This window comes from Bactrocera tryoni, chromosome 4, assembly GCF_016617805.1.
Source record: "Bactrocera tryoni isolate S06 chromosome 4, CSIRO_BtryS06_freeze2, whole genome shotgun sequence".
In the NCBI taxonomy this organism is placed as follows: Eukaryota; Metazoa; Arthropoda; class Insecta; order Diptera; family Tephritidae; genus Bactrocera; species Bactrocera tryoni.
The window spans coordinates 17,998,417-18,024,919 of record NC_052502.1 but is presented as its reverse complement, the minus strand read 5'-3'; the positions used below and the strand labels follow the sequence as shown (position 1 = coordinate 18,024,919).

Here is a 26,503-nt window from a genome sequence, read left to right as displayed (position 1 = left end):
AACATGTGGTGAGTAGTGCCAAAAATAAACCGAACACAAAACGCCCACTGACACATGTAAGCTTAGGCACCTGTGTGTGTGTGTGTGTGTATGAAACGTGACTTACCGGCAATCACTTTGGCGCTACCTATTTGGCAAAGCCATTTACGTCAGCAACAAAGGCAATCAACCGGTTTGGTGGAGACGGCTGGCAGCTTGGCTCAATTTACACACAAACATACATACAGATATATGTATGTACATATATCTATAACTATAAACTGTTACATATACATTATTTTAGCCACTTAACGATTTTTGGTGAAATGCAAATTTTTTCCGAATTTTTTTACCGACTTTTATTTGCTTGCTTTGTTTATATTTTGAACCGGTTTTTATAATAACTGTCTTTTTAATTTAAATTAGTATTTTTTTTGTTATTTCGGGTTTTTTCTTTCGCTGCGAAGGCATTAATTTAAACGGTATCGGCCATTAGCCGGTTTTACTTTCATTTTCATTAACATTTTGTGCCACTTCTAAACCAAATCGATGCATAATCTATGTGTATTTACACTATTAGTACATATAACTGTATGTCAGTTGTACGTGTGTGTGCATATAGCGCAAAATAAACAAGAAAATCAAAAGTGGCCAAACTTTTGTACAAATTGCTTTGAGAGTCTTCGCAATCGCTAAGGAAACCAGTTTAACTGCAACGAACAGGAAGCCCCGCAGCATCGAAAGTGTAGTACAGTGGGTAAAAATATACAAATTCACGGTAAACAATTTTTTACACAAGAACTGTACTGTACATTAGGTATAAATATACATATATTTATTTCTCAGAAAGTTGAATTTAAAGTTTTTTAGAAGTGTGGTTTTAAATGAGAAAACACATTCTTCGGAGTTGGCCTTTTTGACAGCTGTTACTTGTTTGATACTCAGTTTGGCTTGCCATGGGAACAATTAAAATTGTAGTGATGATAATCCCCAAACCATTGTTGAGACGTTAACAAGTTGCTACTTGGTATACTCTATAGACAGGGAGAATCATTGGTTACGCTATAGAGCAATTATTAATGACCTTTTTTTGCCTGAATTAAAAGATGTTACTGGTAGTGACCAATTGTTGTTATTGTTGTTGTACCAGTTATCTAGTCCCCGTTAGAATGGTAAGGTTCAGATAAGTTGTGATAGGGGTCATTCAACTGTAGGCACAGGAAACGTGCTGTTTCGACGGGGTCGGACCAAAGGTAGTGAGGGGTCAGTTGTGTAGGGTTAGCTGGGTATGCAAAGAGATGGATAGAGTCATGCAGGGACTCGTGGACATACATTTGGTATGTCCGAAACGAAGCTGACGAAAGGTCGTCTGCAATGGCTGGTGATTTGAATTCAAGTACGCCATTCACTGAGAAAGAGTCGGTGAAGGTGTTTATGGCTCCACTGTGAATGGTGGTCAGTGCAGCGCTTCAGACAGTTAGTTGAGTCTGAAGTCTGATCAAAGTATTGTTCGAAGAATGTGGTTCCACTACAAGCAGTCGACTGCAAGGATGGTTTCTAGGAAAACAGCCCTGCAGAAAATACTTGGAGAAGAGTTAATTATGCTGTACGACATTAAGATGCATCCTGTTATAGTTCCCTTGTTGGCGTTTAAGCGACCATCGGTTCCAACAAGGCGGCACTACATGTCATACAGCCAACGAAAATAACTTTTAGTGAGTACATTATCTCGCATCATGAATCGTACGATTTAGTACCGTTAGACTATTGCTGCCTTAGGTTTTTTGCTTGTTTTAAATTTTTGAAAATGCTATGCAATGGTGCGCGTATATACTGCAAAGTTTATATTAACTCGGATACGTAGAAAAAGTTGAGTGCTTACAATTCGAATAGTCGATAACGAACGGTTAACTGGATAGTCGAAAATGAGCGGTTAATCGATAGTCTCTACTTACAACTATCCAAATAGTGTAAACTGAATATTATTATTTGAATGAAACCCTACCTGGTTAAATCGGTTAGTCGATTTGTCTAATACCAGGAGCTCTAATATGAATTCGAAAAAAAAAAAAATTGTAAGCTCAGAAAATGTTTGAATACTAAGGTGTATACATAAAATAATCTTGTCATAGGTACATTAAATCTTCAAATCGTCATTTGGCTTCAGAAGTAGCGTTCAGTAGATCAATATTCAGACTGTCTAAAATAATTTAAGACCACCGATTTATATGTTAATAGTAAGGAAATTATAAAAAAAAATATAAACTCGTCTTAAAACGCGTGTTATAAAAATCTGAAGGTTTATTTTTTTATTATTTGCTTTTCAGTGATTTTTTTGCATAATATATTTTATAAAATAACTATTCAAGGCTTACCTTTAATTATTCCAATACCAATTTACATATTCTGATTCTTTAATAATTTTTTAGTAAATCACGAAATCACACCTAAGATTTATTTCTAAATTTTCATAGGACAAAAATTCTAATTTTAACACACTGTGCACATAATGCATACATACATACATACATGTACGTGTTGCAGTTGTTACAGCACGCTTTTGCTGCTCACTAGCGGGAAACTACTTTACTATTTATGATATTTTTCATGCTATAATAAATCCGCAACGCTTAACGTACAAACAACTATTTGTAAATAATTAAATATGCTCAACACACGCTTTTAATTTTTGTTGTTATTCCGTTTTTTACAATTTACGCACATTTTTAAGGAACTTTCACGAACGCAGCGCTAACACCGCTGAAGCGAACAACACTTTAACGTACTACAACAACGCGCATATACAACAAAGTCCATAACTTTATACAACAACACTAGGAATTTGCGTTACTTTTAGCACTTGTTTGCAATAAAATATTTATAAAACATAATTATTTCTTTTCTTATTTACACAAAACACAACTTTCTAGGTAAACACGCCGCTTAGCACAGCTGTTCGCTCGTTTTAACTGTCAAAACGCGCTTTTGACACTTTGCATGCAGCACTTTTTGACACTCCACAAAATGGTAACAGCACAGCCAACAGTCATGCGCAGTGAGGCGCAACCAGTTGGCAATGTGAGCTAACCGAAGAGCGTACAAGAAAAAAGCAACAAAAAAGCGTTAGTATAGTAAAATGCAATGAAGCGAGCGGGTGGTTGAATAACAACTGCAAGCATACACACATACAGTCATACATATGCACAAGCACTCGTTCGGTCGGTGTTATCAGCAGGCCAAGCTTGCCTTGCTCTGTGTGCGCGAGAGTGCTAAAGGAAGAGTGCGAGCAGCTACGAATTTCTACAACACTCTCTTCGCTGTCGTGCAGGCGCGCTCTTGCTGGCTCCACTTTGCTATAAAAGCGTGCGCAACATGAGCGCCTAAGCAACAGCTACAAAATGTTGCGCAACATTTGAGTGTATTCAATGATGTTGCGGCACTGTAAAGCTGCTGTTTATGGCGCTGTTAATGCAAATACGAGCGTAATGCATTGGTGATTTCGCTGTTACGAGCGCCTATACGGGTGCTTATGCATATTGTATGTTGTATGTATGTTTAAACATATGTACATATGTACATATATGTCAGTACTTGTATGTATATTCTATTCTTTCAGTTTCTTGCTTATACCGAAATTAAAATTTTGCTTATGAAAAATATTTCAAAGCTCCTTCTTATAATCTCGTCAGATTTTCATAGCTCAATCTCGGCGTAAATAGAGGTGACAGCTCCGCCCTGACTTTTGCGCTGCTAGATAATTAATTAGCAGCTCTGTAAGTTTGTAAATTTAATTAATGAATTGGTCACTTGACATGGGTCAGTGGCGCGCTTTGTGGCGAATTTAATTCTAGTTAAAAAAATTTTATTTAATATTTATACATACACACTAATACACATAAATATACACACTTAAAGGTGATTGATTATTTGGCTTATTTAATTAGGTAAAGAAATTTGGCTTAATTTAAAATGGTGGTGTGTTTTATAAAGCTGCAATTTCGTGGTTGCAGAGTGGAGACAGTTTCTAGAAGAAGCCTGTTGGGTGGTTATTTAGGTGTCTAGAAGTACATATGTATTTTAATATTACTGTCTTAGTTGATAACTTTTATGAGCGATAGCTGGCATAATTTTTGTACTGTATAGGAAGGACTAATTGCAGTGAATTCAGACCAAAAGGTCTTGGTAAAATATGTCTAATATAATTTTTTCTAATTTTGATATTGTAATATTTTTTTATCAAAATAAAATAGAAAATAGTTTAATGTCTGTTTTTTTATTTTATTTTTCTCCCCAAATTGTTTCCTCCATACAATTTTTTTCGCAGTGTTTTGAGCTATCCATTCATAATAAATATGTCACGATTGAATTATGATTCCCACTCATCGCTTTTTGAGCGCACACGTTGAACCGAGTAAAATGCATGAAAGACCGCAACAGTTAGGCGGCGAAATAAGTTTTAAGAAACTGGAAGAGCGAAATATTGCGTTAGGATAGATGACTGATCAAAGATCGCACGTGGATTATATCTAGTCCTTTGTGAGGCTATAGAAAAGAAGAATTCCTGTGCTCGAACTTATAAATTAGCTAAACGCTTTGTAGCCAATACAGGCATTTAATTTCCATTCCCGCCAGATCGGATGTCAGCGCTCCCAAGTGTTTACGTATTGACCTCTCAAACGCGGGATAGTTAAGAAAGAAGTGTTGACTTGTTTTTACCTCATCTTCTTCCTTACAGCTTCTGCAGATGACTCTGGTACGATTTCCAGCCTTATTGCGTGAATGTCAAGCCACAAAGCTTTTGCCCGCTCCGATTCTGCCGATAGCCGTTCTAGAGTACATTTTCTTGCTAGCTCATCAACTTTACAGTTTCCTGCGATTCCGCTGTGAACTGATACCCATACCAGCCTTATCACAAAGACACTCGATGCTATTGATAGCGAGGCTAAACATTCTTTGACCAGCCCTCAACGCACTGTTAATAAATCTCTGCTATCTGAGTGGATGGTCACTTCTCTCAAGGAGGCTGCACTCCGTGGCAGTAAATCTACTACCACCTTAATGGCTGCAACCCCAGTCTGAAAGACACTGCAATAAACAGGAAGTCTGAAGCTGGAGAGCTCCTCACAGTAAACCCCTCCACCAACCTTCCCCCAATCTTTGACGAATCGGTAAAGAAGCTCACTATCCCTCTCCTCCAACGGCTTGAGAAGGAGCCGCCAGAGTTCGGTTTGACGACTGCATGATCCAAGTGATCCGGTATGAATTCAAAGTGAGTGAATCTCTGAGTCCGGTAGCAAATTTCGTAGCCATACACCGCCCGACTTCTGCAACAGGACAAGGCAATCGTTTTTTTTCATCAAGGTAATGGATCGTATGGATGGAGGATGGAGTCATGTGTAGAAGTTCATGCAAGTGAGGAAAGTTCTTTAATCGCCCCTCACTTGGGAGTGGCCAGAAATGAGTATTTTGCAAATGGTTCAAGCAGCTTTGACCAAGCATTCTCTGGGTAGCCTAAGAACATCTGTTTGAAGGCGAACTAAAGTGAGGAGGCGAAACATTCCCTCTGAAGAGTTGTGCGCTGGTAAAGAAACGCACCCAATGAAAACAAGCACAACAAGCCTCGGATGAGAGACCCCCCTTTTGATGAATTGAGTAGTAAAGTCCCCTCTCGACGAAAAAAAACCAAACTCTTGAAGTCACTCATTATTCCCGTCCTGCTATATGGTGCAGAAGCATGAACGATGACAACAACTGATGAGTCGACGTTGCGAGTTTTCGAGAGAAAAGCTCTGCGTAAGCTTTATGGTCCTTTGCGCGTTGGTCACGGCAAATACCGCATTGCTCGGAAAAATTATTAATGAACTCTACCTTTTTAAATTTGAAAACTTCATTTATAGTGCATTATGATCGGTCCCGGTTGGTCTGAAATTTTACAATTTTTAACTCCTAAATGTAGGCAGCTTTTCTGTTAAACTCTCTCCGCTCCAAAATAAATTGTAAAAGCTTGCGAAATGTATTGCCTATTATTAGGAGCATCACTAAAATTTCAAAAAGTTTGAAGAAGTGTGCAAAACATCTAAAATTAGGTATTTATTTTAATTTTTGATAATAATTATAAAACTCAATGAAAACTAAATATTAAAACGAAATATATTTCTAAAAAATAATTATCAATTTAATGAAATTTTGATTCTGGCGATCACTAGAGGGAAACCGAAATATCTGAATTTATAATATTTTACTTACTAGTAGTTTAATAGAGCTGTCATAAAATGCAAAGACTGTCAGCCCTTAAACTTAAGGTGTAGTCAAAACGCTCTGAGGTGCACCGAACTCTGAAAAGTCATTTCAGTCAGAATAAAAAGAATAAACAATTGCAATGTAATACATTTCCACTTGCAGCGAAAGATTGACTTAAATACCGGTTCAACTAAAACAAGCGATGCGACGCGACCCGAGCACGTTCTCTAATACAAAACATCTATGTTTGTATGTTTGTGTATAGCTATGTTTTACAACCAAATAATGGCGGATGATCTGCCAACTCAGACAACGTGTCACGGCTGATCCATTTCTGGCAACGCCTTGCTTACAGCTGACAGCCAAAAACCTGTGCGCAAACACACTCACACACATGTAAATAAATATTGCACTTGGATTTGTGTATGTTTGCCTTTTTATGCCATAGTTTTACAACTTTTTTCTATTCCTCACATGTAAATTCATCGAAAACTATTCAAGTGCATAACCATGGCACGTACCGATTGCATCCGGTTATTTGCTGCAGGGAGTAGTTATTTCACCCAAAAAATGCTGGATTCCTCTGCGGAAGTGACAAAATAAGCGAATTTTGAAGGCAAAATAAATAGGAAAACGGTAAAAACAATATGGATTAGAATAGCAAGCATATGCGCGCATGTGTGTGTGTGTGGTGTGTGCGCGGTGTTCTAGCAAGGTTTTCACAGGTAGCACTTGCACAAATTTGCATTTAGATGGAAATTCGTTCGGCCAGCGTCACCCCATGCCGTGCAACAATAGCCGTGAGTGGAGTTGGCTGCGAGCAGCAGCGCCGCTTGTAACAACAAAAACGTCGAAAAAGTGTGACAATAGCGAAAATATACATGTCGCGGCAGGGGAGTGGAAAGGGTGTGCGGCAAAGTGCCGTTAGGTGCCACCAACATGCCACTTTCAGGCGTATTGTTGTTTTTGCATTTTTTCGTAGCTTCTGCTGCTGCCATCGGTGCTGCTCATGTTGACGTCATTGCTGTCGTTGCCACTATTACAAACACTCCGTGCGGGTTGTTGCTGCCACCCTATCGTTATCAATGGCGGCGCGCGAGCGTTTTCGCACTTTCCGCCGAATGTGTGAAATATCTACACGAAATGGCATGTCAGCTGCAATGTTAAAAAGGTAGCTAGCTGTCGGCACAGGAGCATGGAAAAGTGTATAGTTACACATGCTACCACATATGAGTGGAAATGACGGTGTGTCCCCAGCGCTAATAAAACAAATTGGTTCTTATGTTATATGATGCGCGTTTGGATACTGAGTATGTTTTGTGTATTACATAAGGAAACTAGAATTACTTGTGTTTCGCTGTTGACTAGGTGAAACGTTTCATATACATATTCAGTTTTCTAATATTAATCGATATTAAATACAAATAAGGTGGCAACACCGTTATTAAAAATGTTGAAAATAAACAATTCCTAAATAATAATCGATATTAAATACAAATAATATGGCAACACTGTTAATAAAAAAATTGGGAAAATATACAATTTCCAATTACTTCACAAAGTTACAAAAATTTAATATTTTATTCAATAAAATTTTAAGGTATGTAATTTTTTCTGGTGGCAACGCTATTAAAATTACTTATTTATTATGAGAAAATTACATAACATTAGACATAGACGTTTCATAAGTTCAGTTTACTAATATTAATGGATATTAAATGCAAGTAATGTGGCAGCACTTTTAATAAAAAAAAAACAATTCCTAATTACTTCACAAAATTCTTAAATTTTAATTTAGCTTGGTACCCCCCAATGAAACGGATGCAACAGCCTCAGATGATAGACCCCACTTTTGATGATGACCACTACAAACGTATTAAGGATGACGATTTAAGGGCATGCACAAGGAATGTCCGATCCCCTAATTGGGAAGTTGACGCTGCCAAGCTGGTTGATGCCGCCTTAATTGTAAAGACTGACATCACCTCAGTCCAAGAAGTGCGATGAACGAGACAAGGACTAAGTCGAATAGTATTTATCATAGTAGAAAATATTAAACAAAGAGTTTCCATAGAATACGGCTACGGAATTATGCATAATATTTCAGAAGTCATTTGGTGAGCCCACTTCATCACGAACACAAGTTTTTGAGTGGAACAAAGTGTTTAGTGATGGCCATGAAGTCATCGATAACTAGTACTCTCATCTGAGTCGTCAATCCATCTCTGTTAACGACGCTTGAAAATCGTTGTTGGCATCAGAGAAATAGCAGAGAATCCCAAAACCTCTTATGGATCGAGTTAACCATTTCGGTTAATGATTTGGGTATGAAGCGTACTAAGTTGACTGGCACCAAAAAATTGAATCGTTTGCAGGAATACCGTAGAGTTACTTACATACATATGTATATAAGTATTTTTCATTATATGGCAACTCTTTAAAAATAATTATGAAAAGAAATTTGCCAGATATTGGTTGTTTAATACCAGTTTAAATTTTTGGTTCGTCAATTTTTTCATATATTCAAAAATTTAATATTTTACAGTTGGAAACTCTAATCGTAATAAACACTTTTCAAAAATGTATGAAAACAGATTTGGTAGAATTAGACTTTAATTGCATCTTAAAATTTTTCTTTGCATGTTTTTCATATATTTTAAAATTTATTATTTCACAGTTGGCAACCCTAATCGTATAGAATACATTATCTCACCTATTAAGTATCAGAAATTTCGCTGATTCTGAAAAAAATCGTATTCCCCTTATACCTTAATATCGGTTTCATATAGAAATACCTGCAAAATTATCCTCCTCAAAATTATCTTCAGTAAATATTTTCAACAGAGTTGCATTCCTGTCATGATTTAATCATTACTTTTATGTACACTTAGAAACCTATTAGTATGTCGAGTGGCCGACGATTATTATAAATAATCGTTTAATATGAATCGACCACTCGAAATTTTAACCGAATCACAGCATTCGTTTTCATCTAAGTTAAAATGCCATGATTTTATTGCTACCCTCGAAGCATGTTCCCGCCCTCTGCGCTCGGCGGAGAGTGATGCAGTTTTCTAGATCGGATCCGGCGCCGAATTTTCTTCCAAAATGTCATACTATTCTAGATATAAAAAGTTATTGTAAATATGTACTTAGAAAATTTCAAACTAGAGGTTTAAGAATCTATAACTTGTTTTAGTATATCAATGTCTGTGCTCTGAGAGTGCGATTATCTCTCAGTGGATGATTGGTAAATTTTCTCCCAAGCATATTTAATTTTTACAAAAATTATAATATTTTTTTCTAAATTTGTGATACCTTCATCAGTGCCGTGGGTTCATCTATGAAAGAGTTTGCTTTTGAACTGAGTAAAGAATCTCTAAAAATGGCGCTTCCCATGAAGAAGCACATAACTTCACTGCAGTCTTGTTGTGGGTCAATACTGCGGCACTTTATCATCCCGCTAAATTGTAGCTGTCTTTCAGTTCGCAAGTGAAATATATGAAATTCACCGCTCAGTTACATACCCCGCCTCCACAATATACGCAAATTTCACCTCTTCGCCTAACCCTAATATTTCCTGCCGATAACCAAACAAGCGAACGGTATTTACCACCGCCGTCAGACAGTTGAAAGATATTGCACATAACTTCACTCTACAGCCGTGTAGAATAACCAATATTTACTTTTATACAACAAAGGCAATGGCCCAAACTCCACATAAACACACATGCACACATCTGTCAGGATACACTCACTAACTACAGCATGTGTCTGCGGGGGCGGCGCGCTTGCGTTGGCTTGCAACAAGCAAATTTGATATCCTTTGGGAAATTTCATACCTTCTTCGCACGGAAATAGGAAATTTTATTTTCATTCATGCACTTTTCCTTTTCCCTTTGGCTTTCGCCGTCATTGATATGGCATTTCCGTGCTAAAGCGCAGACTTTGCGGCTACACACGCTCCCAATTGTTCGTGTGTGTGTTTGCGTGTACTAGTGGTTGCTGTGGTTGGCACTTTGGCTCTGCACTTCTTTGCGTTCCGTTTTTTAGCCTTTTTATTACAGCCAATAAATCATATTTTCATATTATGCACAATTATGATTATGATAATGCAAAATGGTGGAGCCGCAACGGTCGAAGTCGATGTCGGTGAGTGGAAAATTTGTGCTACAAGGTGTGTAATAGACGCTTTGGTGTGTGGTGGCAGGGTTGGTGAACTTGAATCCCTAGTTGACTGCCGGTTAGCGCAAAGTAAATGGCACTTTTTTCACATTCTTCACGCGTAGCATGCTTTTAGGCGCTTTCAGTGTACTTGACGGGTTTCTCTCCCATTTCTTTGGATTTCCTTGCTTCGTTTGCCTTGGTGTCATCAATATTGTTGCCCTGACGACGCATTAGCACATTGCGATGCTTTAAAACGCCTCAGCATTTGGGGTATTGCCCGCAAAAGTGCCACCAGCGCGATTGTCATACGAATTCCGGCTGCCACCATAAATAGTATAGGCATAAAAGCCCACACACACATTCACACATACGTGCGAAGAAGAAGAAAGAGCAAAATGACCGTAATGCGCATAAGGATTCCATTTTCCAATTTTCTTTTTTTCGCTACTCACCACTCACCACTTTTACTTGAATATAGCCTTGCGCTGCTCCGCAACTCCCACGGTCGTGGCTCGGCGGACGGCGGACCTTTAGCGACTAGGCCAACGTAAATGACTGCTAAGAGCAACGCGGCAATGGCAGCTTTGTAAATTTATGATACTTTAAAGGCCACTAAAGTAGCACCAGCGGCAAAAAGGACACTCAATGTCGACGTTGTTGCATATAAACGAAACGGAAGGCGCGCAACGAGATGTGCGTGTGTGCGTACAAATGCAATGAAATGGAAAGGAGTCTAGTTATAAATGTGTGTATATGTAAGAGGTCAGTCATTGTAAAGAATGGCGGTGTATAGAAATGACTGAGCTAACAAATTTGCAAGACAACAATTACTGATTGTAGAGATATGAACAAGTGTATATATATTTTTTCTTGTGCCTTTAAATATATGCATAAAAAAAGAAACATCGTTAACTTTGGCTGCAACAAAGCTATAATACCCTACACAGTTGTGTTTAACATAGCATTAAAGCGTATAAAATGATCTTCAACTTGATTTTGATCGGCCAGTTTGTATGACAGCTATATGTTAGAGTGGTCCGATCTGTACAATTCTTTTGGAGCTTGTAGACTTGCTTTTGAGAATAATACATACCAGACTTCGTGTAGAAATATTGACAAATAAAAAAGCTTTACATATGGGAATTCGATTTTGAACAATCAGTTTGTATGACAGCTATACGCTATGGTAGTTCAAACTGAACAATTTCTTTGCAGAATATATAGTAGTCTTAGATAAAAATCTGCGTTAAATTGTGTGGAGATACCTTGTCAAATAAAAATGTTTTCCATACAAGCACTTGCATCCGATCGTTCAGTTTGTATGGCAGCTATATGCTATAGTGATCTGATTTCAAAGGTTCCGATAAATGAGCAACTTCTTTGGTAGAAAAGAACGTGTGCAAAATTTCAGTTGGATATCTCGAAAACTGAGGGACTAGTTCACGTGTGTATAGGCAGACAGCCAGGCTGGTGGATATGAGTAAGACGACTTGGTTTGTCTCGCTGATCATTAATATTTTTTTTATTTGTTTATGGATCTCCGATATTACTTTCTGGGTTTACAAACTTCGTAAAAAACTTAAAAATCCCTGTTCTGGGTATAAAAAATACTCGAGTATCTACCCGAATATATATCCACGATCCCTCCACGTAAATACACCACGCTATCATATATATCAAGGTCAAGCACGCCACCCCACAAGTAACCCGTAAGAGCCGTCCCTTATTGCGAACACTCACATACTCATACACACACACCTACAAAGAGTGCATAAAACACAGCACAGAAAGCAGTGTACAATGTAATAAAGCGAAATGCGTACATCGCATGGTAAATAAACCACTTGGCGATGCATGACGTTACTGCTATAAAGTAATAAAATGCCAAAGTGTTTGATTTTGGTTTAATATTCATTGCGCTTTTATCAAAAAATTATGAGCGATTGAATGGTACTCAATTTGTTTGCGTTTCCTTTGATTAAATGCTCGTTGCTGGCTAGAAATTGTATGCACGCCATTTTTTATTAATAAGCTATAATAAATTTGTTGCATGGAGTATTGAGAGTGATGAGCTGGCTGCGTTGGCTAGTGGAAAGTAATGAATATATACAAAAAGTTTATATGTAACAAACAAACTAGACAAAATGAGTATGGAAGTAAAGTTAAGTGCTTCGTAAAATAAAACTTTAATACTCGTTGGAGCATGTTTGTGGTTCAAGTAGAATTTGGTTCATGTTCAATCTTTATTCTCTCAATTTTCTGTATTACATCGATTTTCATTAATATTTTCTACAAAAGTGAGCTTTGAATATTACTCGATGCCGAAATGTAGACTTCGAGTTTTATAAGTAAAACTGCTGTTCCCGTTTGGGCCTTCTAAAGACCAGCACTGACCAAAACATTTAACTTCATAGCCACACGACAACAACAAAGTTTTCAGTTTTATAAAAAAATAAATCGTCATAAAATTATATTTCTGCTGAACTAGCAATAAAGCAATGTATGCAATAGTTAAAGGAATGAGAACCAATCTCAGCCAGCAGATTATTCTCTTAGTTTCGAGCGAGCTACCTCGGCGTAACTGAGCTTGCTTGTTGTGATCAACACAGTATTTGTTTTAAATTACGTTATTGGGAGCCATACGGACCCACCGTGCTCTTGTTGCGCAATATCTTACAATATGCACCGTTATATACATATATTTAAGTATATGTGCATATGTACTATCATTCACACCTTACATCAATTGAAAAGTCTATTATTGTAAAACTCATTTTATGACAAAATTCGTTTCTTTATTTAATATAACTAACATAGGGCTTCCTAAAAATCATAATTCTAGTAGCGCCATCAAGACGTGGACTCTTCAACTGATTTGTATTGATTCCTCCATCTCTTTGAAGAATGAATTCCAAATTCACAAATGATTTTTATGAGTAGACTTTCTATCAAAGTCTTTAAATTAGTTTACTTGGTAAAATCTCAATTAAAATAATTTTCCTATGTGTATAAATAGTTTCCTGCTCATACTTTGAGCCTACCATCTAGCTATAGTAGGAAATTGTCTCTCTTAATGTGCTCTCATTAAAAACAACGATTTTGTGAGTTGGACGTATATTTTGTCCATCGCAGAACCTCTTTGAAACTCAGCATTCGTCTTTCTTAGAGACAGCTGTAGAATTGCTAAGCGACACCATTAACGCAGTGTCATCTGCATGGAAGAGAATGTAGAACACAGGCGCAAGAACGCTGGCAACGGCAGGTCTAAGGCATGGGCAGTTTTTCCTTTTACTTACGTATAATATAGGCCTAGGTGTCCGGTCAAATGCTTGTCGAACATCACGGAAACCTCAAAAAAGTATTTACAATTTTTCATGGCATCAGCCATGACAAAGACATTGCCTAATTGTGCCGTGAATCATTCTGAAGCCAAATTGGTTACTCGGCATGAGCTGTGTCTCCCCCAGCATTAGCAAAAATAAGCGCAAAATTGATTTTTTTTTTAATATTTTCGAAATAATTACCAGCAGGCTAATCGGTCTGTATAAATTAACCGGATGCTCCGGTTTACAAGGCTTTGACATAAAAATTATCTTATCACATTTCCAAAGAGAAGGAAAATACCAAAGTCTGAGCATACCATTAAAGTGCTTGGCGATTATGTTGATTACGTTTCCAGGAAGCTCTTTAAAGGCTAGTGCACTATTTCTGTCGTAACCTGTTTTTTTTTTATCGTTAACGTCTTGATCTCCTATCGGACAGGTCAATTGAAAAGTCCCAGCTTACCATAGTAAAACAATTTCTGTTTTGGTAAATTTTTTTTTTTTATTCAACATAGTTGCTGCCAAGTTTAATACACAGATTATAGACCTTAAACTTTTCGATACGGTTTTGGTACTGGGTTTTAGTTTTTGCTTCAAATAGGCCTCAGTTTCGTCGATCACCTCTTCATTCCAAGAAAATTTCTTCCCAGCGAGCATTGTTTTGAGATCTGAGAACAGGAAATAGTAGCCGGGGAACAGATCTGAAGAATACGGTGGATACGAAAGCAATTCAAAGCCCCATTCATAGATTTTTGCCATCGTACCCACTGACTTGTGACACGGTGCATTGTCTTAGTGAAACAGCACTTTTTTTCTTCAAACGATCCATTAATGCTTTGTAATAGACGCTGTTGACTATTATATATACTATATAATTATTATACTATAATATATTATAATATTATACTATAATTATTATTCCTTGCGAATCCCAAAATATACAGAAGCCATAGTCTTTTCAGCCGACGGTTGCGTTTTTCCACGCTTTGGAGCGGAATGACTGTTCATTGGCTTTCGGACTCAAATGATAGATCCAGGTCTCATCTATTGTCACATATCAATGTATAAACCCGGTTTAAATACGCTTGAACAGCGCCAAACACTGCTCCGAATCATCAACCTGTCGTTGTTTTTGGTGAAAACTGAGCTCAAAACAGAGCTTTCTGATAACCAAATATTCGTGAATACATGCAGTGGATATCTTCAGAGCGCGAGCTATATCGAGTACTTCATTTAACGGTTGTTATTTTGTGGATTTTTTCGTCGGTAACAACCTCTGTTGGGCGTCCACTGCGTTAATCGTCTTTGATGTTCATACTACTACGTCTAAACTAGACATACCGATCCCTGATGGCTGATTTTCCTGGGACAGTGTCTGAAAATTGGCCATCAAACCAAGTTTTTGCTTGAATTGTATTTTCTCCCGTTCCAAAAGCAATATTTTATCAACACCCGAAATCGGCTTTTACTGCATTAGTTCGGCACCAGAGACCTCTGCTGTTGATAATTAGTGGGTATCTGTATATGGGCTTTTTTCTTGCATCTTGTCGCGTTCCAACGGCTGATCTCTTGATCTGACAACAACCAGATACACTTCTATGGACTTGTTGCGCAGTTTCTAGAGAACGTCCTTCAGCTCGTTTGTAGTACGGTTCATTCATGGTTTATGTTATGGATTTCTGCAGGCTTACCATGTATGCCCAAGGCGTCTTTTCTCTTCGTGTTTTGTTATTACTTCATTGGACCAGAGTTCCCTCCCCTGAATAAATTTAATTGATAAAAGTGGTACATTCTCAAAATAATACGAATGGAATTTATAAGTACATATTTTCAGGGAAATCTCTTAAACGTCTATAATAACGAATGTTTAGAAAGTTTCACAGAAAACTTTATTCAGAAGAGCAAGTGTTTAATAAGGTTCTTGAAAATCATAATAGAAGCTTATAATGATCATTTGTTTTTTTCGGGTTAGTGTATAATATATTTTTCTAAGACGATTTTAATATTCTGGAGAAATCCATTTGGTTTCTGGGAAGATATGTACGTATAATACGTACGATTTTTATATATCATCCTAATTTATTTTTTAAAGCGCTTGGCAGCAACTCCAATTCTCAACTTCCGCTTTCGAGTGGTGTCAGTATAATTTAATCCGCTTTAAATGATTAACACAGTCTAATACATTTTCAACTTGAGCGCCCGCCATACACCCCACCCATACCCATAATCCGCGTGAGCCACAATTTGTGTTTATTTTCAATTTGCGAATAAACGAAGCCAAAATCCTGTCAAAGCAAAACAAGATGCTGCTGCCATGACATACAAAACCTTCGCGCGCTTACAAATTTAACAATTTTACTTTTCAAAAGCGTTCACACCCCACAAGTGCGCCGCAAGCTTCAAGTTTACACCTCAAACCGCCACCCCCTGCTCCCACAAATAAATTGCGTTACTAAGTAATGTCCTTCGAGACAATTTTGCGGCAGGTGAGCTGAATGGCAAGCTATGAGAAGGTGCTTGGGGTAGAGGTTAGGGTGTTAGGGCGTTGCGGTGCTTTTAACGTCAACACAAACCACAACAAAAGGTGTAACAGTTATACGCTGTCAGGTGGATGTCCAACGCTTTTTGGTTGTGTTAAATGCTTGTCACCTTGCAACGGTTTCAGCGGAAATATTCGCATTGCCACGCTGCCTTTGACTAGTTTTCTTGTTATTTGTGTTTGTGTGTGAGACTCAAGAGCTTTCTTATATGTATGTGTGAGAGTCTGTTGAGCCTTTAAGCATTTGCTGATGCGAGTACTGGTAGCTGCATCTGTGTGCGTCGCTAAGCATCCTTTGTGGTATGCAAAACCATTACGCTTTTAAAGTGTTTACTTTGTTGGCGGCCACGCCTCTAAACTCCCACAATGAGCGAACACGTTTTTTCCGTTGACTGCTGATTTACAATGACAGCAAAATTAATGTTCTACTTTGCCAGCGTGTACAGGCCTAATAATAAGCACTACTGTGGCAGTGCTGTCTAGGGCTATAAGTCCGCAGAGAGTCAGCGTCGCGCCAGCTATAAGCTGCTCACACACACACCCACACGCATATATGTGACTGGAGAATCAACACTGAGCTGGCGAGCATAATAACAGGCATGCCGACATTCTCTGTACACGCCTCCGGCCGCACAAAGCGGTCTCCACTTACACGCTTGTGGGGGTGCCTCGACCTCCCCCACTCACACAAATATCCAATTCAGCAGCGCTTTGTTCGCTGCTCCAAAAGGTGTCTGTGTTGGTGTGTGTATTATATGTGTTCGGATGCCACTTTCTTTGCTGTCCACCCATTTATCCCGCCCGCTGTGCCGTTATTCGCACCTCTCCCCGCTGCACCGTTATTATGTGCACTGAGAGAGTAATTCGATGGCGCTGATGAAATAAGATTATTTATTACTGAATTTTCTCCTTCTGCCGCCAACGAGTACCTTCTGCACACACACACACGCACACATACAAATAGAGAAAGTGTTTGTCCGCTCAAGTGTTCCGTTAGCTCGTTTGTTCGGCTTTGCCGCTGTCTTTCGACCATCATAAATTGTTATTGGAGGCATTGTTGTCGCAAATAACGTAAATAACCATTTATCATATTGTAAAATTCCCATATAATGTTACATATCCCCTAACAGGCATACACCCACACCAACACAAACACACACGAGGGAAAGTACATGCATTTAGCGCGCAAATATTTTATTGATATCTTTGAATCCGTCGCATAAAATTTTTTTAAAGGAAAGTCCTCTAAGACAGGGTTGACTGTGTGTTGCTTTTGTTGCCGCCTGCAGCTTAAGCACCGTGTAGCCTGAGGCTTTGTGTGCGGCGTGTCCCATTTAAATTAATGATTGTTGATTTTCGATATCAAGTAATTTGAAAAAGCTGGCTCTTGTGGTGGCTTCTGCTTTCTAATTTATGGCGATTTCGTAATTGCACTCACTTCGACTGCGCCTACACACACAGATAATAAATTTTCACTTTGAAGATGAGTTTATGAAATTATTGCTGAGAAAATATTGAATAAGTAACCAATAAACGGAGAACTAAAACCTTCTCAAATATAAAATTTTCCATACAAAACATTGGTGTAAAAATTGATTCAGAGCTTACTCTGGACAGTAATCTATACCGACTTTCGTGAAGATATCTTGTCAAATCTTGATACTGAAAGTCTTGTTTGTATGGCAATTACTGTGGGCTAAAACCCCTTTGTCGAAATATTTTTTTTTCTTGATTGGTATGACTGTCAATGACATCTGTGCCAAATGCCACTTCAAATCCATTAGTGTTTAGTATCCGCTTGTTTTTCTGAAGTATATAAAGTGTTATCGGCGAATTTTACGATAACTAATATGAAGTTCCACTAAATTTTGTGTGAGGTATCAAATGTCTGATGCCGCAACGTACAGAATGTTGGAAAAAGACTTCGGTGATAATTGTTTGTCCGGAGCAAGTGTTTTTGATTGGTACAAATTATTCAGAGAAGGTCGAGAACGCGTTGACGACAAACCACGTCCAGGACGGTCATCAACATCAACTGATGATCGACATGTCAATAAAATAAAGGAGTTGGTGCTTGAGAATCGACGATTCAGAGTCAGAGATCTTACAGACATCGCTAGAATATCGGAGGGATCAGTAAAAACCATTTTGAACCACTTGTAAAAGCACGATTGGTTTCAAATCACTAAATTTTTTCTGACTAACAGATTGTCATGAGATTTATTATTGCTGGCGTAATTTCTAAAGTGAAGCCAGATTTATAAGCCGACAACTCTTGCTTTGGCATCATGATATTGCACCGTCGCTTACTTCATTGATTCTTAGTGAGTTCTTCGCTAATTTTTCAACCAATATCGTGCCACACCGTATTGGCCTGAAAAAGCTCCTTGTGACTTATGACTCAAACGACCGATCCGGGGGAACCGTTTGAGTCAGTGGAAGACATTAAACGTGAATCACTCCACGTATTGAAGGCTATTAGGTTTCAGAAGGTTTCAGTTTGGGTACAGTCAATTGTTAGATACTCTATGTTTCATGGAATTAACTTGCTTAACATTGAAAATACATACTTTAAAGTCAAGCACACTAACTGAAATAACTATTGCCATAAAATAAGTTTGAAACAAGATATGGACCTATACCATTCAATTTGGGATCGATTTACTTGAAAGTAAATTTTATAGAGAAATCGGTCAGCTCTGTACACTTTTAGTGTATTGCGTAATTTGATCTGTGCTACAAATAATATCAAAAGTATTCCGAGAACAAAAAATACGTACCATATAATTCTACCGAAGAAGGACAAATGAACGAACAGAGAATGAACAAAGGATGGACGGAAGAAAGTCGCAGCGAAAACAGTCGAAAAGACGAATAAATACAGATAAGCGAGCGGGCAGACATGATCCAAGAAGAGGAAGAACTTTTTCAATAGCATTTTTTTGAGGAATCATGGGAGAATAGTGTCAAGCTGTTTTGTTATTTTTGTTCAGTATTGCTTGGCATTTCATTATGGAAAGGCGCATAAACAACGTTTAAAAATTCTTCAACTTTATACAAAAAAATTAACGTTTTGTAAAGAACTTCACCCAACTTGAAACCCACCATCAATTTTTGGATAACATTCGACCGAATAGACCGCGTCCGGCAAATATAGCAGCCGTAGCTGAGAGTGTACACGTAGACCGTGGAGAGACGAATCGGCGCCGTTCGCAGCAACTCGGACTGACGTGTGGACCGACTTGGCGCATTTTACGTCGAGATCTTAAATTGGCAGCTTACAAAATAACAGCTAGTGCAAGAACTGAAGTCGCTCGACCTTCACTAGCGACATCGCTTTGCTCTATGGGCTCTAGAAGAGATCCGTAATTTTCGAGCCAAATTTTGTTCAGCGATGAGACCCATTTATGGCTCAGTGGGTATATAAACGAATAAAATTGCCACATTTGGGACGAAGGGCAACCTCAGGAGTTTCAAGTGCTGCCATATACTTTTCTGTGACTAACCACTCAAACAAAGGGTTGAAATTGTTTATTTCTGAGTCTTGAATTTCTCTGGTATTATTTTGCATATGCTTATGTATGTGAATATGAAAAAAGTGACTTTGTTTAAAAATATTTTAAAAATACTGTTGCTAATACAATGGAATGCAGCAAATTAAAACCTTTTCAATTTTCATACTCATCGTTGTAATTTCTCTAATAGAAAATGCCTCAATGGCGACAAATATTAATATATTTTAAAAATGATAATCGAAAACTCTTAATTAAACAAATCGTTGTGCACTAATAATGCATCATCATAAAACATACAGATGTCATAATTGCAATGCGATAAGAATGGCTCCACAATTTTTCTGTCATATAATGCACTAATTCATAAATTTCGCAATTCAAATGATTGCCAATGCATCGAGATATGCATTAACGTCAATAACAAATAAAATGCAACTGCAATCAACAAATTAAACAAATGTGTAGGTATGTAACTATTTATACACCGGAGAAAATTCCAAGTAAACAGCACATGGACTAGTACCAGTCTCTTATAGGAGTAGTTACAAGGGAAAGTAGTTTTGAAATAATGCAAAAATATAAAGTGCGTAGAATGGAATTTTTCAATAACATAAAAAGGTAAAAAACATGGTCTAGTAGTAGTACCGTATGGGAGTAGTTACATTGGTAACTAGTTTGAAGTAGTACCAAATATATAAAATGGAAGAATTCAATAGAGTAAATCAGTATTCAAACAAAATATCGCAAAATTATAAAAAATTAAGATTTGCTTCCTTTCAAAAATATGCACATATACAATTTGTAATTATTTTTAAACTATAATGCACTTGTATATCATTTTTTTTCTAAACTTAATAGTACCCCTATAGAAGTAGTTCGTTACTAGTGACGATTTGAGAAACTTAATAGCCGCTTTTGAAAATTCTTACTCGCCAATACCCAAACTTTAACTAAAATAACTAGTACACCACCAAAACGAACTAGTTCTATTTCAGCTCTATTGCTTACTGAAAGCTACAGTATTGACTCCCTCGACATTTTTTTGCTATTATCGCAATTTCATTGGTCATACCACCACTTCTAATGACAGCGTTGCATATCTCATTTCTTTTATTCACAACCACCCTGTTGTCTTCATCACTTTGAGCAAAGTGCATACTGACTGCGGACAGAGTAGCCGCCGCACTCTAATAAAATAGATTAATTTCTTCTAGAGCGATAAGAGTTTGTTTCACTTTTTGTTGCAAACAATGACAAATGTGTTCTTTTTATGAATGAACAATAATATGTAAATAGATATCCGTCGCGGTGCTAGTTTGTATGTAAATAAGCAGCGCAAATATTCTTCGTTGAATGGCAAATGGATTGGCACGTTTATCGCTGGCAATTATTATAAGAGGTTTCAAGCGATATGCATCTAGTTGTGTGCACTGAAATAAATTTCCTATGCAAGGGTTATTACTTAGCTTCGTTCGAAAGTAGTGGCTGAGCAAGAAGAGTATATAAGTTGTATGAAGTATTTAATATCAATCGAAGTAATATATTTTAGTTTTATTTCCAGAATAGCTCGAAACTCTGATTATATTTATATACCGATTTTGTGTAATTTTTACTTTTAGATATTTATTAAAACTGGATTTCTAAATATGAGATATATATACATATATGCAAACTTCGTATGCTGGTGGTGGACCTTAATAGTACAAGAAGCCAATGTGAAGTTCTCAGATCATTTCTGGCATACATTCTCAGACGAGATGTATACAAAACTCCGAAAATTAATGAATAATTGGATTACGTTATAATTATAGATTTTAATTTGAGTTTGCCTTTGATGCAAAGGCACAAAAAACTAACTATTTGTTTTCTTGAGTATTCCGTTCCGAAGATAGTGATATCATGATCAAGTATTGAGGGCATTTAAAGAGATGCTGAGTTCTTGACCATGATGCCCTCTATTACTTTCACTCTTTCTCCCTCTCTCTCTATCTCTTTCTCATTTTGTCTTGTTATCTCTTCTTCTCACTCTCTATATTTTTCTCTTTCTCCCACTCTTAACAAAATTAGGCGGATATGAAAAGATGCCGAGTTCTTCACCATGATATCCTCTATCTCTTTCTATCTCTTTCCGGTTCTCCCTATCTTTCTTCCTCTCTCTCTATCTTTCGCTCTCTCTTTCATTTTTTTTATCTCTTAACAGAGTTAAAGCGATTTGAAAAAATACTGAATTATTGATCCTGATATCGTCTATCTTTTTCTGTCTCTTTATCCATCTTTCTCTCTCTTTCTCGCTCTCTCTCTCATTCTCGCTATATTTTCGCACCTTTTCACGTTCTCTCACTTTCATACTGTCCGTCTTTTCCTCAATCCCCTCTCGTAACACAGTAAAAATGAAAAGAGAGTACTAACGAACCGACTTGTAAAGATCGCTATAGTCATATATATACATATGTATATGAAGAATTCGAGTAAGGGAGAGGAATCGAAAAAGATGGTCTACACATATTCAGAAAGAAACAAAAACAAAGTTATATACGATACATATTCTTGATTCTGAAAATGGCTTCTATTGTCATATTATCGTGTCATAACTACAAGGAGCTAATGGATTCAACTCCCGTCACAAAAACATCAAAAATATTAAAAAATTATTTTTGTTATTTATTTTCACATTAACTTCTATTTTTTATCATTGATTATTTCTTTCATTTCATTAAGTATTTACTATATTTTTTTAATATTATTTTTTTCCAATTTCTATCACTTTTTCAAACTTTCCTCTCATTTCTCACGGTGTTTTCGTAATTTCCATTAATTAAAAAGAAATCGCCCATCAGTGCTGTTACTAATTACTGCGTTTGGCACCTAGCTGTCATTTACTGTCTACATTTAGGCGCATTAGCACGCAACACCTACAAAACAGTTAACGCAGCAGCAGCAAAGATGTCCGAAGTCAACGGCCGATCGCAGCAATTTTTGCACAGTTTTAACTCGATTTATTATCTTTGCAAACTTTTAGGCGTTTATCCATATGATTTGCAGAAATTCTATTATCAAGGCATATTGCAGCCTTCACGCCTGGGCAGCTGGGTGGTGGTGACGATAATGTGCATTACATTCATGCTCTTCAACTTGTCGTTATTTACCTTCAGCGATGAAGAGGTCATAACAAAGAACAGTAAGTCCAAAGGAAGGATTTATATGAATATTACTATATATTTGTTGAATATTTGCATAAATCCAGATCACCTCAGCATCATCGTTACGATAGTGTTCACCTACATTACGCCCGCCACCATGTTCACCGATCAGATAATGGCTTTACGCAATCAACGACGTTTACCAGGACTCTTCGAACGCATCGACTGTGTGGACGAGGATCTACGCCAGTTGGGCATTACGGTGGAAAATCGACGCGTGCAGCGTGGCATTTGGCTGATGATCGCGTTCACTTTTTTCTGCGAATTTTTCATATTTTTCTCCTCAATCTGGTTTCTGGTTGAAGAATTGAAATGGACCACAGTGCTATGGATCTTCATCTCGCTGCCCACTTTCTATAATACACTGGATAAAATATGGTTTCTAGGCATTTTGTTGGGCTTGCGGGATCGTTTCGATGCAATTAATGCAGAGCTAGAAAGAATAGCAGAAGAACTGGAGAAGCGACAAAACCAGCAGCTAAAAGGGGAACTCTACCAGGAGCACGACTTGGTGTTGCAGACATCGCTGCCACTGCGGCAAGAACAAATCGGTGGTATCTCACGAAGAGTCTTTAAGAAATTAAAGAAATATAGTTTTAGTAAATATTTTCCGTCCACAGATATCAAGCTGGAGCATCTGGTACGCAATGCTTTTGGCGAATCACTGCACGAACCCGAACCGATCAGAAACTACATGCTTAACATAAGCCATGAAAGCTCGCTTTACACATTCAAAGCTCTGCAGGAACGTTTCATAAGCTTATGCCAGTTGCACGACAGCACTTGTAGGATAGCCAAGTTACTCAACGAACTCTGGTCTTATCCAATATTGATACTGATGGCTTTCGGTTTTGTCGTCGTTACATCACAACTTTACTTTGTTTATTGCGCTTCACAACCGGACGTAAGTAACGGTGTCTTTTCTGTCGTTTCACGGTAGTGCTTACGCTCTCTTTCACAGCACACCATTCCACTCATTTTTCGCTCCGCCAAAAAGCGCTCCATCTCGACTGTCTTCCTCACCTACATCGGTGGCAAATGCGTGTCGTTGATGCTCTACAGCTGGAAGACGTCGCAGTCGGCGCGTCGTGCCGGCATTTGCCTGCATAAATGTGGCGTTGCCGCCGACACCAATGAGGTTTATGAAATTGTCAGTGTTTGCTTTTTGTTCTTCAAATTTTTTGTTAACGGAGGACTCGCATAATTTCAGGTTAATCATTTGTCGTTGAAACTCTTGAATCACGCCATAAATTTCTCGGCATGCGGTTTCTTTACGCTGGACATGGGTACTTTATATGCGGTACGTGCCTTGGCGCAATATTTTCTAACTGCTTCCTTATTTTCTAGTAGCTTTTATTGTCGTTACTGTGGCATGCGTATGCCTTCTGAAACCGTTAGATTTTTATGCGTACTTTTGATATGTTTTATAGGTTTGTGGCGCAATAACCAGTTATCTGATCATACTCATACAATTCGATATGGCCGCGCAACAAGTGCGCATTTCTAAGGAATTGGCCGCAGCGAATGAGACCACCGCCATTGCGTTGGTTACTGAAAATTACACCTTCGGCATGATGGAATCGACAACGCCATGGGCTTAGATATGCAATGTAAATTTTTAAAATTATATGTATTTATGTATTTAGGTATATTTGCAGTTTATTATTCTCATATTAAATGTATAATTTTACGATAATTGCATTATTAAAAATATTAATAAATTCAATGTTTAAAAAACGCGTTTACAGTGGACTAAGGTGTACAAACTGAGCTGCTACTAAGGACTGCAAACGTTTGAAAATCTTAAAAATACATATTCCCTAAAATTTTCTTCAACAAAAGCTTTGAACCTAAAGTCTTTTTGGTACTTTGTAAAATCTGGAAAGGGGTGTTCGGTCATTCCTTCCGCTTTACGCTGGGGTGATAAGTCGCCAAGCACTTTTGGTGAAATTTTTAACTTGTTTGCTGATTTCTTCAAAAAAATATCTACATGATGAGTTTGGAACTACTTCTACTTCTTCTGTTAATAATTTTCCATCCATAAATTTGGGCACACTGTGTCTTTCGCAGGATATCTCTAAGGCCATTTATGATGTCAAGCATTCCTTCAAATTAGAACTAGATGGGCTGCCGCCTGTATGTATAAAAATTGTTCTGCCTTTGTACATATGTATATCCTCTCATGCTTCTCTTCAATAAGGGGTTACATGGGTTTCCTCGGACAAAAAACGGCCTTTTTTCAATAATTTATTTGACATATAAGAAATGAAATATTGTAATGAATTTTTCTTTTATTTAAAAGACTCATATTTAATACACATTTTGTAAAATTAAAAAAAAATATCAAAATGGCAATCATTACGACGCCATTTCCGGCAGTCCCTCGGAAAAAAGGTGCATCCGAGTTGTCAGCAGAACTTCTTTCAGGATCATCTGAAATAAAAAAAAAAAATAGGTGTTTTAGTAAAGACAATAGACTAGGTATTGGACGAGGGAAAAAAAATAAAATTGGATTTTTGGCAGACGTTTTTATAAAAAAATGCAAAATTTCAATGAAAATTTCTCGACATTTCGCTCCTTCGCTCAAGACCTTGTAAATGATATCTCGAAGACCTGTGTAAAATTTCATCAAGATCGGTTGAGTAGTTCGCGAGAAATCTTGACAACCGACCGAAAACACAGTTTTGACTAAAAACGCGTTTAAAGTTTTAAGAGAGCCCATCCTCGAGCGCCCACCTTTTCAAGGCTGTATCTCCGAGACTATTAGTCGGAGCAACTTGAAAATTTAGGACAATATTCTAGAGATGTTATAGAATTTAATAAGACAAAAAAAAATTTCGATTTTTTGAAACTGTGAAACCCATGTAATCCCATAAGTCTCTGTCTTCTAGTAACTTTATTTCGCGCAGGAAATTGACATTTAGTACCCGTATAGGTTTAAAAGTGGTAGGAAGAATGTCTACCATTTCCAAAACATTTGAGTGCTTTTCTTTTTCAGTTAAACAATAATTAACGTTAATCAGCCTAAGTAGGTTTGTCTCTGGTCGCTTCACCGTGTCAAATCTAGCCGTTTTTAGTGATTATTGCATGCCTGCCTTATCGGCTGGATTTCAAGAAGATTGTGTTTACACAGATTTCCTTAAAGCCACACAAAATATTTTTATTAAAAAATTAGAGAGGTTTTCATCCTGTTTTCTTGTAGTGGATCAAGCCATATTTTCACAATAGATGTTGTGTTGTTATTGTCGATGGGATGTCATCCGTTTCTTTCATTGCGTCATTGTGAGTGCCATAAGGAAGTCCTTTATCTTAGCGTCCATTATGTTACATTTATTTAACTTATGAATTTACGCAAATAAAAGTTTAAATCAGGTGGTAACGGTCTATTTTTTATTAAATTTATTTGAATTATAAATTCTGGTAATTCAGTGACGTTTATTGGTAGATATTTTAACCCCAGAAAATGGACTATTTGAGGCTCTCCAATAAGACCTAGCCGTGAGAATTTATTGCGGATGTAAGGGAAAAAATAAATACCCG

The 26,503-nt window shown here is 37.4% G+C and overlaps 1 protein-coding gene across 1 annotated transcript; it reads left to right on the top strand.

The window, feature by feature from the left end:
- The first annotated feature begins 10,331 nt into the window (after window positions 1–10,331).
- LOC120773709 (gustatory receptor for bitter taste 66a-like) lies at window positions 10,332–24,564 on the top strand. Its single transcript, XM_040102751.1, has 7 exons — window positions 10,332–10,371; window positions 22,783–22,941; window positions 23,008–23,517; window positions 23,584–23,879; window positions 23,925–24,113; window positions 24,174–24,263; window positions 24,394–24,564. Exons 1-7 carry the CDS (start codon window positions 10,332–10,334, stop codon window positions 24,562–24,564), a joined length of 1,455 nt encoding a protein of 484 aa, XP_039958685.1.
- The last annotated feature ends 1,939 nt before the right edge of the window (window positions 24,565–26,503 follow it).